A 17,189-nucleotide genomic window follows, 5' to 3' on the forward strand; every position below is an offset into this window, starting at 1 on the left:
TGTCGGCTGTGTGGAAGTTGTTTTTTTTTCGTTGAGGATGTCGGATTCCGACGATTTTTTTCTATGTTGAGCCTCGCTACATCGTGCCCAGTCAGAGGTATTTTTCCAACGTAGCCTTACCAGAGTTACAAGCCATCATTTCCGACGTCATTGAGAAGCTAATAGCCGATAGCACTTGGGTGAGTTTTACCACAGACACTTGGACGTCAAGTGTTAGCCCTGTTAGCATGATTATTGTTACGGTACAATGGATAGACAAAAACTTTGAACTTAAAAAGGCTGTCCTTCAGAGGGCTATGTTCTGACAAAGGAATGTAAATAAGAAGTATCAGTATTGGTTATCGGCCAAATAAGTTTTAACATATCGGACGTCGGCCAAAAATTCAATATCGTGCATCCCTAATTTTTTCTCATACATGTGAAACTATGCCTACCAAACAGCGATTAAAATTTTTGAGTAACAAGGGTGCCATTTATGGCAGGGATTTATTTTTGGGCACAACACCCATGATGATTTGTAGACAAACAAAAAAGATTATCATCAGCCATTGACAAACCCACATTACTTGACCTCCACTGTGACAGTGGTCTCCTTCGTGACTGCTGGTTTATTATCTCCAGCAATAAAAACAAGAGGAAAGATCCATGTGAGATTGCAGAGGATAAAATTTGTACTTTCATGATCTTCGACCACAGCAAACACAGCTTGCTTCTTCTCATCTTCCAGCTCTGACAAGCCATAATGATGCTCATTATAGTTTTTACATGATGTCTGGAGCTGGGGGTAATTTACAGCACGAGTTTGGACTTGCACTGGATCAGATGGCCTCTAACTTAGCTTCTTGGTCAGTTCATGTGTGTGTGTTTTGATATCACTGTAAGGAGATTCAGATATATATTGATAAGTACAGAATAACTTTTAAAATGGTAAAATAACTAGATATAATGCAAAAATTCTCTATAGTCGCACTTGGCTGACTAAGACAGAAAAGCAATATGTGGATAATTTGTCAGTCTTGTCAATTTGCCTCCTGTCTGAGTGAGATAAAGCTCAAAATCCCCCCTCGACTTTTTTTGTCACTGTTTTGTAAAACCAGTCAGTTGACACCTGGAAGCTGTGAACTTTGAACTTTCACAAGTGAATGTGGAGGTTTCATTCATTGTCTCACAGTGTGAGAAGGTTTCTGGACATTGGGGGATTAACAGTTTAACTTAATAATATATTTATTATATTTTTTTGTTTAACAAAGTTCAATCAGGTCATCTGGATGGTTTCCTTTTATTTTGCTGAGACGTTTCGTCCTTCATCCAAAGGACTTCTTCAGTCTGAGGAACCGCAAACAAACTGGACCCGTCACCAACTCCCATAGTGGGGAAAAAAAAACAGTTTGCTGATGATAAGATGGTTTCTGGGGCCTGCCGTCTCCCCCGTCAACTCCTCTAAGACAGCCATGCCAAACTGGTTAAAAAAAGTTTTGTTTGGTTGCTGATATTCATGATAAACTACAAACACTTGGACACTGTGAGGGTATTGGAAAGACAAGTTAAACAACACATGTTTATTGTTTACTTAGGCATACAAATAAATGTCTTTAGTGCTAATCTGAGTGGTGTTCTACAATTGCGCACGTTGGTTGCATGTAGCTCTGTTGCATTCATTTTGAGATTTTGCTTTTGGAAACTTTAATTCCTCTTTTTCTGGATGCAAATCACTTGTTTTGGTTGATTGTTTCCTCTGGTATCAGATGTTGTGCAGCTGGAAGGATGTTTACCGAAACTTGTTTAGTTTAGGGTTTTACAAGTGGGAACAGCTGATTAATATCTCAAAAGCTCAAATAATATCTCAGCTACAGCCCCAAATCTCAAATGATTTGAAAATGAGGTGTCATAGATGCATTCCCGTCTACCTGCCGGTTGTGCTCAAGTGCCTGACCACTGAAATCCTGGAAATGACAGGAAACACGGCTTGTGACAACAGAAGGACCGGGATCATCCCTCAGCACCTGCAGCCAGCTGTCTAAAGTGACGAGGGTCTCGGCATGCTGCTAGGAGGAGTGGCCATCGCTGTGGGAGGAGTTCAGCTCGGCATTTGGTTGGTCCTGCAGCCCAGGGGAACCGAGGGACCAGGCGAGTCTGGGTGGATGGATCGGATGGCATCTGAGGCCAGTTTCTTCGGATCCACTGTGGGGACCTTTACAAGAGATCCTTCTTGCCTACATCCATCAGTATCTATAACATCTCTTAATGAAACGAGGATAACGAGTTGCAACATTTAACTTTCCTTTGGGATTAATAAAGTATTATTGAATTGAATTAAATCTAATTTAATTCTAAGATGTAAAGCAGCAGAAAATTCAAATCAATAAGAGAAAGACACTCAAACGGGCTGTGCACGCTCTTGCGGCGTCTAATCTCGCGGTGGCGCTTGTTCTCTGCTGTCGGGAGTTTGGTCACGTGTGCAAGTTGGACACATCTGTACGCTTATGACGGCGTTGTAGTGCATGCATATGCATCACAGAGCTTACACATCACCTTGTGCATAACCCCACCACCTCCGGGTAATGCTAGAAGAAGTGCTGGATGCAAGAAAAAGACGTACAAGAAACGAAAGAGACATTTAAAGCTAAATTTCAGTTTTCAAACCAGTTACGAAGGTCGAGCTGTGCAGGAAGCTAATGTGCTTTATGTGTTGAGACTTTTCTTCTTCTAGGTCAGGTGTTGTGCAGTTTTTTAATTAAGTTTATAAGTCATCCGGTACAGCAAGCAAATGGCACTTGTCCAATTTAAAATACAAAAAGCTCATCTTTTTCATTTAGTTGGCTGGTTTTATTTGTTTTCCCACAAGTTTCTCTTTCTTTTTGACTTCCTGTATTTCCGTGTAACCCAAGGGTTTCTTTTCAAACCTGTAGAAACACCAGACTGGAATATAGTATTAGCTATTAGCTGCCTAATGTGTCATCAGAAATGACTTCCTATCCTAGCACACCTGATGTCATTTCTTCCTTTGTCTGCGTTTTAAATTACGTTCCCATGACTGATCAGTGCGTCTCTGTAATAAACTATTTTGGCTGCAGTTCAGCTGGTGATACGCTAACAAGTGTACTATAACAATAGTCAACCCTAAAGCAACAAATTTATGTTCATTAGTGTTTCTTTCGCATTGTCTGGCCTCCTCCTCATCCGGACTTGCTTAATATTGTCTGAGCAGGAACATTGCATCTGTTCTTCTCACCGCTCTCTCCCAGGGATCCTAAATGGGACAGATATTCAAGCTGGGTCGATTCTTGGCCTGGCGCTCAATGCACCGGTGCGCTCTGCTAAAATACAGCTACTACGGGCACCTGTGGAAAGCTTGGGAAAGTCTATTCTATCTAAAAGTAGAGTCGGTACAGACTGCTGAACTCCATATGTCAAAAGTGCTGTTAAGATTAGCTGATTTTACAAATTAGGGATGTGAAGATTACATGATACATGCGAGCACAATGTGAGTGCATCGGTAGAGAAGCAAAAACATCCTTTTTACACCTGTTTTACTAAACAGACGCCTAAGAGAAGGATAACTTGAGCAAAAGAAGCAAAATGACACTTCCACACACTGTTGGATTTGCTTCTTTGGATGAAGTTAAGATGAATTTTTAAAAACGTTTTTATGAAGATAAAATCAAAAAACTAAATAGAGAGTCTTCAAGCAGATGTGTTGCTAAAGGCATTTGCTTTCAGTTACTATAGTAAGTAAAGGAATGTATTTTTGAATGACTTCTAGCTGTGCCTGTGTTGTGGTGTCATTTCCTAAGTAGTGTCACCTACTATTTAAGACAATAGCTGCTGGTAACACAATGTTATGAAAGCATTTTTGAGACTAGGCTTGTTTGTAAAAGATGATTTTTAAATCACTTTAATAATTATTAGCCTAGTTAACTTGCACTGAATTGTTAAATTGTTTGCAGAATAAAACATTAATGTGTTTTATCTGCTTTTGCTACTTATGTATTACTAAACATTGGCTTGTTGTACTGTTCTAGCTACATACAAGAATTTAATTCAGTTTAGTTTCTTTTATGTAGTGCCAAGTCACAACATAAGTCGTCTCGGCACTGAACAGAAACATTCATATTTATAAAAATGAGTTAACATTATTTATCTGAGGAGCAGACTTTTTGAATTCAACTCCATCGCAGAACTCTCATCTTGAGCAAGCATGAAGGCGACAGTGGAAAGGGAAAAAAGTGCACAACTCCATTACAGATGTGTAGTTGATCAAGAAGTCAACCTATACTAGCACATTGTACATTAACAGAGTTTTGATCTTAAATGTTGGAATTAATTCAGTGCAGAAAATACAAAAAGAGGTTCATTGCCTCCTTAGTACAAAAGTAACATCAATAAACACTTTAAAGTCTTTATAATAGTCAATAGTGAGACCTTGTCTTGTAAAAATAAGCCTAAATTGTATAAAACTACGATTAAATTACTCTAATTGTCAGATATTGTTTGAACTTTACCCAGGCCTATTTAATCTTATCTTTAAATAAAGAAAGTCACTAACCAGATAATATACAAACCGGATTCCAAAAAAGTTGGGACACTAAACAAATTGTGAATAAAAACTGAATGCAATGATGTGGAGGTGCCAACATCTAATATTTTATTCAGAATAGAACACAAATTACAGATCAAAAGTTTAAACTGAGAGAATGTATCATTTTAAGGAAAAAATCTGTTGTTTCCAAATTTCATGGCGTCAACAAATCCCAAAAAAGTTGGGACAAGTCCATTTTTCCCACTGTGTGGCATCCCCCCTTCTTCTTACAACACTCAACAGACGTCTGGGGACAGAGGAGACCAGTTTCTCAAGTTTAGAAATAGGAATGCTCTCCCATTCATGTCTAATACAGGCCTCTAACTGTTCAATCGTCTTGGGCCTTCTTTGTCGCACCTTCCTCTTTATGACATGCCAAATGTTCACTATAGGTGAAAGATCTGGACTGCAGGCTGGCCATTTCAGTACCCGGATCCTTCTCCTACGTAGCCATGATGTTGTGATTGCTGCAGAATGTGGTCTGGCATTATCGTGTTGAAAAATGCAGGGTCTTCCCTGAAAGAGATGACGTCTAGATGGGAGCATATGTTGTTCTAGAACCTGAACATAGTTCTCTGCATTAATGGTGCCTTTCCAGACATGCAAGCTGCCCATGCCACAAGCGCTCATGCAACCCCATACCATCAGTGATGCAGGCTTCTGAACGCAGCGTTGATAACAACTTGGGCTATCCTTGTCCTCTCTGGTCCGGATGACATGGCGTCCCAGTGTTCCATAAAGAACTTCAAATCGTGACTCATCTGACCACAGAACAGTCTTCCATTTTGCCACACTCCATTTTAAATGACCCCTGGCCCAGTGCAAACGTCTGAGCTTGTGGAGCTTGCTTAGAAATGGCTTCCTCTTTGCACTGTAGAGTTTCAGCTGGCAACGGCAGATGGCACGGTGGATTGTGTTCACTGACAATGCTTTCTGGAAGTATTCCTGAGCCCATTCTGTTATTTCCTTGATAGTGGCATTCCTGTTTGAGGTGCAGTGACGTTTAAGGGCCCGGAGATCACGAGCATCCAGTAGAGTTTTATGGCCTTGACCCTTACGCACAGCGATTGTTCTAGATTCTCTGAATCTTTTGATGATGTTATGCACGGTTGATGATGATAACTTAAAAGTCTTTTCTATTTTACGCTGGGTAACACCATTCTGGTATTGCTGCACTATCTTTCTGCGCAACAATGGTGGAATTGGTGATCCTCTTACCCTCTTGGCTTCTGAGAGACACTGACACTCTGAGAAGCTCTTTTTATACCCAGTCATGTTGTCAATTGACCTAATTAGTGTTAATTGGTCTTCCAGCTGTTCGTTATATGATCAGTTTCCTTTTTCCAACCACTTATTGCTACTTGCCCCAACTTTTTTGGGATTTGTTGACACTGAAATTTTGAATCAACATATTTTTCCTTTAAAATGTTACATTTACTCAGATTAAACTTTTGATCTGTCATCTATGTTATATTACGAATAAAATATTACATTTGCCATCTCCACATCATTGCATTCAGTTTTTATTCACACTTTGTTTAGTGTCCCAACTTTTTTGGAATCCGGTTTGTACAACACTTTGGTTGTAGCAGGAGCTAGGTGTACCTAACCATCAGCTCATGGTATGGGATAAGAAGGGCTTTTTGCCAAATCCCTCCAAAGATGTTCTCATATATAGGTTCAAAAACATGAGCCAGGCAAGTGGTTGCTGCATATATGTAAAAGGTCTCGAGCTATTTTCAGGTTACAGTGTTGAAAAACAGAACTATGGCTTAATTCACATGCAAAACTGTGATTTCAGTCAACGGAGGGTGCACTTGGCTTTTATTATTTTCGTATGAAGTTTTGCCAGTTGTTGACAGATTGATAGAATTTCACCTCTTTGATGAAAACTATTTTTAATGTCATAGAATGAAGTATAGTTGAAGTCTGGTCTCATAGCTTCCTTTCTTAGACTCATAAATTGTTCCTTGTGTCTTTTAACCTGCAGCCCCCTGCATTCCTGTGGTTAATCATCTACACTTGGTTAGCACTTGTTTGCTTTTGGAGTTTTTAAAGCTCAATCATTAAAGCTCGGCACTTAGCAATCACACTGGATGCAGGAGGCAGTTTTTCATTACCTTCCCAATGGTCAAGCTGGTCTATGTTAGCTTTTCAATGAGAAGGACATTGTTGATGTTTTGCACCCAAACATGTTCCAATTTAGGGTTCATAATTGTATTGTACATGACATGGTAGATTCAAACCGTTATGAACAAAAAAAAAATAGTATATTGCATGAAACTTTTCAAATTGAAGCCTTCCTACATTCCCTACTCTATTTTGTAACATCCACTTTCACATAAGCCCTTCGAGTCAAACTTGAAAGACCTCTCAGAGCAATGTAAGGAAGGACCATGGCAACATGGAGCGTGGAAGTCAACTAGGGGTGCACCGATAAATTGGCCCCGATTTCCTTAATTTTGGAAAACCAGAAATCGGCCGATACTTGCACGAGCAACCGATTTTACCGATTTGTTTTTTTAGTTTTAGCAACAATTGTCTGAACTTCATTTATATTTTAGAGCACTACCTCATGGCCAGTTAAAACTAGTTTGTATTGTTTCTAGGATATTGTTCAAGGGTGTGTTTTTCAATACAATAAGATTAGAAAACTCAAGGTGCATTTTGACCCTATAACATCCGACAGTGTTGCTTATAAAACAAAATTGGTAACGGCCAAAATCGGAATCAGCAGGTCAGACTTTTTAGAAATCGGTGATCGGCCAGAAAACTGCAATCGGTGCACCCCTAAAATCCCATTGGTATTATGCCTCTAAGCAATAGAGCAAGATGGTCAATACTTGAAAAGGTAAGCTGGTATTCCCGCTCGAGAGTGTGGCGGTCTGTGCAACCAGTCAGCCGTAGCATTTAAAATAAGAGTTACTTGATAGCAGTTTACACTTCATACTGTAACAAGTGCAGCTATACCCAGATATAAGGACCAATGAGCACAGAGACCAAGACTCGAATGAATTTACAGTGTTTATTTACAAGTGAGAAAAAGTGCAATAAGCTAGGGAGGGGACCAGAACCCTGAGGAGCAAAGAGGTGGTTAGAGTTCTTGTAGTTCAAGGTGATAATGTTATTGATGATTCTCCTTATGACGGAGGTCGGGGTCAGACATGCGGAAGGTTGACCCAGGCGAAGGAGGTGTGTCTGAATGATGGCAGGCATTAGACGAGTGGTAGGAAGGCATGGAGGCAGCTGATGAGGCACAGAGGAGCTTGAGGTCCACAAAGGAGGATTCAGAAAACAGGAGGACATTACGGGTAACTCACTGGAGGCACGGAGAGAAATATAATTTATTAGTACTTGGTCGTAGACACGAGTAAATAGCTAGAACAAGATTACCGTTGGCAGGTAATGCTCCAGCGCTGGCTCAATGTCTTCTGCAGCCTTTTATGCTCCACATGCTCATGAAGTCGATGATCCACAGGTGTAGCTGATCAGAGTCTGGCTGTGGGTGCAGGAGCTGGCAGAGGAGAACTCCCACACATACTTCTTGAGGTTTTGCAACGCTGGCTTTATTTATGAAAGCTCTCTTTGGATGATGTTTAATAGAGAGTGCAGGCAGGATGGATTGTGTGGAGAAAATGTGTTTCAGGAGTGATTTGTGACGAAAGGGTGGCGGCTAAGGTCAAAGGAAAGGGTTTGCAAGAGAGTGGTGAGACCAGCTATGATGTATAGTTTGGAGAGTTGTATTGACGGAAAAGACAGGAGAAAGAACTGGAGGTGGCAGAAATGAAGATGTTGAGGTTTTTCTTGGGCGTGACAAGGATGGAGATTAGGAATGAGATCATCAGAGGTACAGCACCGGTTGAAGGACAGGGAGATAAAGTTAGAGAGGCCAGACTATGATTTGGTCAAGAGGAAGGACAGTGGGTATATTGTTAGAAGGATGTTAGACATGCAGCTGCCAGGAAAAAAGACAGAGGAGATCTATGGATGCAGTTAGAGAGGACATGGAGGGAGTGAGGACAGAGGATGCTGAGGACATTGTAGTCTCTTCATCTAAATTGGATGAAACAACAATACTCTTGAAAAAGTTATCTACTGACTTAGAAATATATTATAATATTATTATTATTGTTTTGTTTTTTGAGTAGAGCCATTGCCACGTTTGCGCCACTAAAAATATACCACGCAACTTCTTACTTTTCTAAAGTTTGTGTGCTTTAATTTTATCAGCTGGATCGTGTTTGTCCTCTCATTTCAAGAGACTTTTATTTCTTGTTTCCTGCTCATCTTTTATTTTTACAAAGCTGGCTTCACATCTTTTGATTAACGATGCATTGATTGAGTTACTGTCAGTAAGTTTGTTTGTTTTTTGACTTTGTGATTTCCCTCTGCATTCAGCTAACAGGATGTCTGTCAGTGGGTCTGCAGCCTGCTCGTACATGATCTTATGTTGCCGTGTGGTTGGCATGAAAAGAGAAGGGGGAGAGATCTGATGAAACAATTTGTTGAAACAAAAAAAATGGTTGCAGTTTCTATTGGGGCCGATGCCTCCTTTGTGTAGAAGATGTGTATGAGATTGCAAGGAAAAAGATTAGGATTACAAATAGGAGTTGCCAGTTTGTATCATCCAAAGAACGTTGGACTATTAGTGTTAGTTTGGGCTTCGTGATTCACGTGTATCCAGTAAAGAAGGAGCTGTCATTTGAATTTCTGCTCTGCAATTGGCTGGTTACTCATTTTGTGTTGATTCAAATATTTAAAACCTGTTTTTTGTTTTTTTTTAAAATAGGAAGCGAAGAGGGGAGGGAGCAAGGAGGAGTGTTGAGAGGAAAAAAAGAGTTTCCTGCTGCTCTCACTGGGAATTCTAATAACCTGAGCAGACTTTTTATTCGCTGCCCTCCTGTTCAATTTGAACGTTGATTTTGCCTGGTGGAAAATAATAGTTTTCTTTACAATGCTCTGTTGTATCGGCCTTCCTTTATATTGGGACTTATAACTCTGATAAATGTCCATCAGGTTGGTGTGTACTAAAACTGTCATTTTCCTCTGGACGTTGTGCACGAGACGTTAAAGTGGGGTGGTCCTCTTAAAACAACTGACTGTCAGAGTTGCAAATGTTGCGTTTGCTCTCCGTTGTTTTTACTAACCGTCCCACCAACTGACTGACCAAACACTGCCGTTGATCTGAGGAGGTGCGGAGGAGGGGTGGCCACCAAAGTAGAAACTAACTGCACTCCTGCACAAGCCACAACAAAGAGATCCTGATGCATGCTCAACAAAGAGGTCTGGAAACATCAGCTTTAAACCTACATTTTAGTTCTGCAAGAGTAACGCAAACCAAACTGTATTTGACCGAGGCCAAATTTTTGCTGCCATTTGAGAACACTTATCGGCAATGCACACATTGTCAGTGTGTTAGGCATATTTGTGGGTTGCTGAAATCTGTGGGTGCTTGTCACCCACAGTGACAGCTGGCAGCAGTGTGTGTCAACAGTTAGCTTTGTTTAAAGAGGTACAGCGACAGTTGATCGGCACATTTATTAGCTATGTGCGCGTCCATAAGTGTGTGGTCATTTGTCTTTATACACGAGCACAAACCTGTCACGAGTGCGACTTGTTTCACAGCTCATTAACGGTTCATATCACCCCTGTCTTCAACAGCGCCAACATGTAGCACATTTCTTGTGGTTTGGTTATAAACACGTTCATATCACTCACTCCACCCAGGATAATTCCTTTCAATGAGTCGTTTGTTTTATGTCTATTTATGTTACACTGCAACAATGAAATAAATGAGGCACAGTCACATTTCTTAGTGTTTATTCTACCTCTGGAGTGTTCAGAGTCAGAGTAAAAGTCGTTGTTTGACATCTGTACTTTCACACAAGGTTCAGGTATGGATGGACGATATGGCCAAAACTTTTATCGCGATATATTTCTTAATTTCGGTCGATAACGATATAATTCCGATTTCGATATAAACAATATAAAAGCCTCAGAAAAACTGTACGAACTGTATAAATAAATTAATGTTCACCTTTTATTTGTATTTAGTCTTCGAAGAAATTTGAAATCACCGTCAAATAAACATAAAACTCTCAACTTTGTCAATATTAATAGTTTTAACTTTAAACAACAACACGTTTGCTGCATGTGTTTCTCGTTTGATACAGCTGGGGTTGATGTTTCAGAGACGCATTGGCTTAAACTTTTATTGTGCTTCGTCTTCTGACTCTCAGTTTATTCTATCGAGTGGAACAAGTTCGCTGTGTTCCCACCGCTAGTTGGAACGACTCTCGGGCACATTTTGTAGCACACGAAACCTGCAGTTTATCGTATCTTAGCTAGCCGAACCACCTCCGCACCATCAAATTAGTCTTTTATCCATTATGTCCTCTGCTTTCTCTTCACTTGTGAAAGCTTGTTCAGTCACATTCTGACGGTCATGGGCACTCATGTTGAAGCGACAACGTGCGTGTGAAAACGCACGTTGTAGATTAGCCTAGCCTGCTACCGCTAACTCCTTCTGGACTCGAGCTCTGCGTAACATCTACGTCACCACGCACTTACGTAGTTGTGTCACGGCTTTTTCTGTTCGGGTTGAAACTGAAGCGGTCGTTTCAACCCGAACAGAAAAAGAAATGCGTCAGTGAAACGCTGTAATCATATCGAAATATCGAAAATGTGCTTAAAACTCATATCACCGGTATTGAATAAAAATGTATTGTGACATATATTGATAACGAATTGTTGTTCAGCCCTATGTTCAGGTATATAAGAATTCTTGTGCAGAGTTCTCCGTTAAGACATAATATACATTTAGCAGAAGCTATAAGACGACTTTACGTCTACAAAAACATAACACTATTCGTTTAGCAGTAAAGTTATGGGAACAACATTTAAGCTATGAAGCAGCATTAAGTATTAGAAGTATCAACTAAAGTTACAGGAAGTAGAGATTGGTAGTGTCCACTGCAAAACGGGACACCATCAACAGTTATTGGTGTATTTTGGCATAAACAGATGTGAAGGAAGTTCTACCAAACGTAATACATTAAAATGCAACAAACTAGACATTAGAATGGTTGTAACAGAGTTTTTTTTTAAAAAGAACCGTTCCATTTGCAAGTTTATAGAAAATTATCTCATTAAAGGGGAAAAACTGTTGTCCCATATTTTTGCCCTCCCCTTCCACTACAGAATAAACTGCGACGTCCCTGCTTTTAGTGGGAAGTCTCAAAACAGAGAGGTAGGGGTAAGTGGTAAATTGGTACCCATCCGTTGTAGCATAAACAGGCTAATCGTTGTTATTGGCGTTGACCGGTGGAGCTGTGTGTATCTTTGTCATAACAGAATGTGCACAGTTGGTAAACCTTTTTTTCCTCCGGAGCTTCAAACACGTGCAGCACTTTTAACGATATCATGCTAATGTTTGTACGTTCTCGGTGATGCAGGACATGGCAAATCCACCTCACTCCTATGTAAAAGCTTGGAATGCCACACTTTTCATTTGCTTCCAAAAAGCTACTCAGGTGAGGAGCAAACTGTGTTCAACTAATAAAAAATGTCCAGTTGCCGTGTATCTTAAACTTTTAGGATAACTTCAGCCTTGAGTTTGCTTATGCCCTGTTAAATCCGTCTATCTGTTTCTGGTGCCTGTGTAAGTGGTGGCATGTTTTTACACGCAGATTGTTGTTTTCCATGCCGTGTGCCCCCCTGACGCACCCTTTCCAGTGTCCAGCCCATCCTCTCTTCGTCTCTGTGACCCTATGCTAGCAGCTGGTGGGCTCTATAAATAGAGTTCGTAGCAATCCTCTGGAAAGAAAGAGAAAACAAAAAAGCTTCTTGTAAAAATGTTCCAATATAACTTTGTCCAGAATGCATTTATTTGCGTTTTAAGGATTGCTTTCTTTGTCTTGCTGTAAAAAGTCACAGGCAGTTTGGATGTGTAGTTGCGGAAGGAGAGCGTGTAAACTTGCATTAAGGGTTGTAAGTGTTGGGTTTGCCCCAATGGTAAAAGATTGTGTCAAGACCTACTTGGTAGTAATTTGACGTTGCTGGTATGTTTGAACGCATGTGTCCATGTGAAGCATTAAGCCATCAAGGTAGAGCGGTATTTCCTAAATCATGACTGTGTACACAATATAATGGAGTCCATACAGGATGTGTGTCTTGAAGAGAGACAGGTGATGGATTTCTGGCGGCAAGTGGGATAATGCTGTATTCCCAGACACACAGGGAGAGACAGGTGTGGAGCACTTTGAGGCCGGTAGATACTCTGTCTGTTAACACTGTGGTGAATGAGCACCTAGAATCCATCACATTACATCAGTTCAATGTGTTACAGCTGCTGCTTAATGACTTGTTAATGTGTGACTGCTTTTCTGTGTGTTTTTGGCAGTCTAGGCTATCCAGTCATTTAAATACATAAAACAAACTGATTTTCTTGATGCTTTTTGATGCGAGTTATTTGTCTTCGTGCATTAGGAGTTGACCTTTAGATGCTGTTAGCTAGAGGCTGGATGATTGACTTTCCTGTCCACGCTCCGTTCTTACAGACTGACCGTCTCTGATTTTTGTGTGCGAGGTTCTGAGAAGCGATCCCATCTATGACAGCGGCGTGGCACCTGTGGCCAAGCATCAGTAGCACCCTTTCACCTTTAAAGCTGCCCCCGACCATTAAACATCCCGATCACACACATGTATGACACACTCGTGCTCCGTTTTGTGCTGCGACACTGTGCAATCTGACCCAGCACCCCATGTCTCTTCAACAGTATTATACTCCCCTGTAAATTTCATGTGGCCTCACCACCTGTCGTCAGCTGTATTTCACTCGGTCTGTGTCCTTAGCGGCCCGCAGCCTTCTTGCTCCTTCCATAGTTAGAGGCAGTATGGGAAAATATTTAAAGATTTTCAGGAATGAAACTCTTGACAGATCTAATTAAACCCAGTCCAGACTCTAATCAGATCACATTGCCTGGAAAATGCTTTATTCAATCATCTGGCAAATATATAATCCAGTGAACAAGTTCAGTTATATCGCTGGCTTTCTTGCATGAAAAACCTTCGAAAGGTTCAGAAGGTTTCTCATGAAAGAATCACTAAGCAGTAGCAACCAAATACTTAAGTTGCTATTAATAATTTCCACATCATTGCACATCATCAGCTTGGCTCTCTCTGAATCTCAACTAAGGTTGAACAAAAAAAATGTTATTGCGCTTATCAGTTGTCGTACTTTTTTAATTAAGTGTTGTGCAGCATGGCTTGGCTATTTTTGGTATTCCATTATTGGTCCTACAGTGTAACTGATACTTTTTTGGTACTGGCTTTGCACCTGCTATGATAATAATCAGCCCATCCAACTTAGAACATAAAGACATTGTTAGCAGTCTAGAAAGCAGAGTAGAAACAAACCTTGGCAAGAAACGGAAAAGCACCGCTGGTATTAAAAGGCATTAAGGAGCTTGAAGGTTCATGTTCTTAATACACTCGAGTCATTTTGTAATGATTTAATTTGTTATATTTTAATGTTACACAGACCAAATATGTTTGCTTCTTTGTCTGTTTTAAAGTCAGACAGCTGTTCTCTTATTGATATATTTGACCCTATATTAGGGTTTGCCAGGTCCTCAAACAATACATTTTTAAGATCTTAGCTGTTATTTCTTGTTTTTTTTTAACACTGGATATTGTTTGTTCCTGGAAGTATTGAGGGTATAGTGTTTTGAAAACTGTGGTATACGGCATCCCAGAGTTAGTATTATAAACTGTCCAATAGATTTAGAAGTTGGCTCAAGTAGTTCTCTAATGATGTTTGGATAACAAAGCTGTAAAACCAGTATCTCAATGAATTGCAACTGTTGGTGATGAGTTGGCGAATTACATTTGCAAGGAGGTCTCAGCAATGTCTTCAAATGTTTGCAGGTGTTCTCAAATTTATCATGTCATTAGCAGAGGTGAGTCAGTCTTCTAGCTTGAATTTTGAACTTGTATAAAAATATTACCCTCTAAATTTCTCTCAAGATGGTGGCAGAGTGTTGCAAACCCTTCTCGGTTTAATTTCCATAATTCTAGAGCCCCGCTGTGTATTTTGGTGCATCACTTCACCTGCCTCTCTTCTTACCCTGATGCACCCATCACTCTGGAACAGGGTAAATCTGGACTCATCAGACCACATGACCTTCTTCCATTGCTCCAGAGTCCAATCTTTATGCTCCCTAGCAAACTGAATCCTTGACCCTTCTCAAACAGACTGACATCTTTTCCACGACCACGCCACATGTCTTTCAACATGGTTGTTTAAGAAATGAGAAGCAACTCATTGCACCAGTTGGGGTTAAATAACTTGTTGCAGCTGAAAGATAATCGCCCCTGCAGTAATTATCCAATAGGAAGCTCGTACCTATTTGCTTAGTTAAATCCAGGTGGTGACTTTTTTTTGGCCAGGCAGTGTATATTCTACAAAAAAAGTCACAGCACTCTGTACTTTACAGTACTATGTAATAGAAGAATGTAAGAATAATGCTCTACAGCAAATGTAGAGTTCTGATATTTTCAAAAGGGACTTTGTGGGAAAAGTTATGAATGATTAATATTTTTCTCGTAGCAGATAGATTTTTAGATAACCTCAGTTTGAAGTGTAAATCATGAACTGGCAAGCTAACGGCCAGCCAAAGCTGTGACAAGACTGAAATAGATTTATGCAATTTTAAATCTTAAATAAAGCTATAAAAATGGCATTCGCAGGCTAACCTCATTGATTTTTTTTTTTTTTAATACTTTTCTTTCATGGAGAAGCCATCCCCTTAGGTCTTAGCCTTTTTCAGACTAGCCATTAGCTCATCAGACCTTCAAAGTTACTCATTTTCTTCAAACTGAAGCCTTTCAAAGGGTTTCAAAGTAAACGGCACTTACACACATGTTCTTTCTTTCTTTCAGATGGTATTCATCGTGTCGTTGCGCTCTGCACCCTGCGTGTCACCATCATCACCGACGATATGTTGACCAACAGCATCACGGTACGTCTGGAGAACATGTCGCAGGAGCGCTTCCTCTCACCCCTGCTCAGCCTCTTCCTAGAAGGTGTGGCGGCTGTGCTCTCCACCAAACGGGAAGCTGTGTTTGTGTTCAACATCCAAAACGACACCGACGTGCAAGGCTCCATCCTTAATGTGACCTTTTCGGCGCTGCAGCCAGGAGGCACCTCGGGCAAAGGGACATTTTTCCCTTCAGAGGACCTTCAGGAGCAGATCTACCTCAACCGGACTCTGCTCAGGCTGATATCCTCTCAGGAGGTTAGAACATGAGTGAAAACTTGAACAGGAAATCCTAAAATAAGTGTTTGACTTTATTGTAGCTAAAATTTCATCCTTCTTTCAGGTTTTACCATTTGATGATAACATCTGCCTCCGAGAGCCCTGTGAGAACTACATGAAGTGTGTGTCGGTGCTGAAGTTTGACAGCTCTCCTCCCTTTATCTCCTCAAACACGGTTCTGTTTCGGCCTATCCACCCCATCAATGGGCTACGGTGCCGCTGTCTTGTTGGTTTTACCGGAGACTATTGCGAGACTGAGATAGACCTCTGCTACTCCGGGCCTTGTAAGAACAATGGAAGGTGCCGCAGACGGGAAGGAGGATACACCTGCGAGTGCCAGGAAGACTTCACAGGTGAGTTAGTTAATGTATCTCCTTATTAGGTTGAAATGTCTCACTATAAAATACCTTTTTTAATCCTTTGAACCTGGAACGAAACTGCCAAACCGTTGTAACCTAACCTAACCTGAAAGTTGCAATCTACTGTTGTAACTCGAGGGTGACCCCTGTGCAGGAAAAGAAAACCTTCTTTGTAACTCCGCAGACAAAGCCACGCTATTGCAGATGATGGAATGGTTACTCTATTTAACCTTTCAACCAAACTCACATATTTGCAGTTACCAATAATAAACATTTAACGTGTACAGTAGTTCCAATCAATGAACGAATACATCCTGTACTGATGGGATAAAAGTCAACATTAGTGGCTCCTAAAAAATTTGCATAGATTTCCCCAGGTTACTTGCTTTGGGAGCAAGGGGGAGCTGGGTGGGGGCATTGGTAGGCAGGATGGACGGTTCTGTTGACAGGGCGGGGCACTCTCCTTGAATAATGGTAGGGGAAACACTGGTCTGCTATACAAGAAAAAAATATTTTTTGTACTTCCCTTGTGATACGGTAGAAGATTTATTCAGTGACGCACTGAGTGTTTTTGCTCTTTTTATATCAGATTTTATTGGAAATAATTTTACAGATTTACTTTATTTAATTAAGCTCTAATTTAAAATACTTTAATCCGGTGTGACAAAGCTGAGATGTTTAAATTGTAAATGAAAACAAAATGCAAGGATTCGCAAAGCTCATAAACCCGTAGTTTATTATAAAATAGACCATAGTATAAAATATCAAACGTTAGACTAAAAAAATTGTACTTAAAAAAAAAAGGTTATTTAGAGTTTTATGGCAGCAACACAGCTCAAATAAGTTGGGACAGGGCCATGTTTACAAATGTGAAGCATCCCTCCCGGAACAACAGTCTTCAGATATCTAGGCACTAAAGAGACTAGGTGCTGG

General features: G+C 40.4%; 1 protein-coding gene across 1 annotated transcript in view; it reads left to right on the top strand.

Annotated features, from left to right (window-relative positions):
• The window catches only part of celsr1a (cadherin EGF LAG seven-pass G-type receptor 1a), a 117,745-nt gene that overhangs the window by 30,702 nt on the left and 69,854 nt on the right, over positions 1-17,189 (top strand). Inside the window, exons 2-3 of the mRNA XM_037696144.1 lie at positions 15,521-15,876; positions 15,962-16,250. Coding sequence (XP_037552072.1) covers positions 15,521-15,876; positions 15,962-16,250 — 645 coding nt within the window. The remainder of the gene's footprint in view (positions 1-15,520; positions 15,877-15,961; positions 16,251-17,189) is intronic.

Source organism: Nematolebias whitei, chromosome 22 (genome assembly GCF_014905685.2).
Source record: "Nematolebias whitei isolate Nwh7 chromosome 22, NemWhi1, whole genome shotgun sequence".
NCBI classification, from domain to species: Eukaryota; Metazoa; Chordata; class Actinopteri; order Cyprinodontiformes; family Rivulidae; genus Nematolebias; species Nematolebias whitei.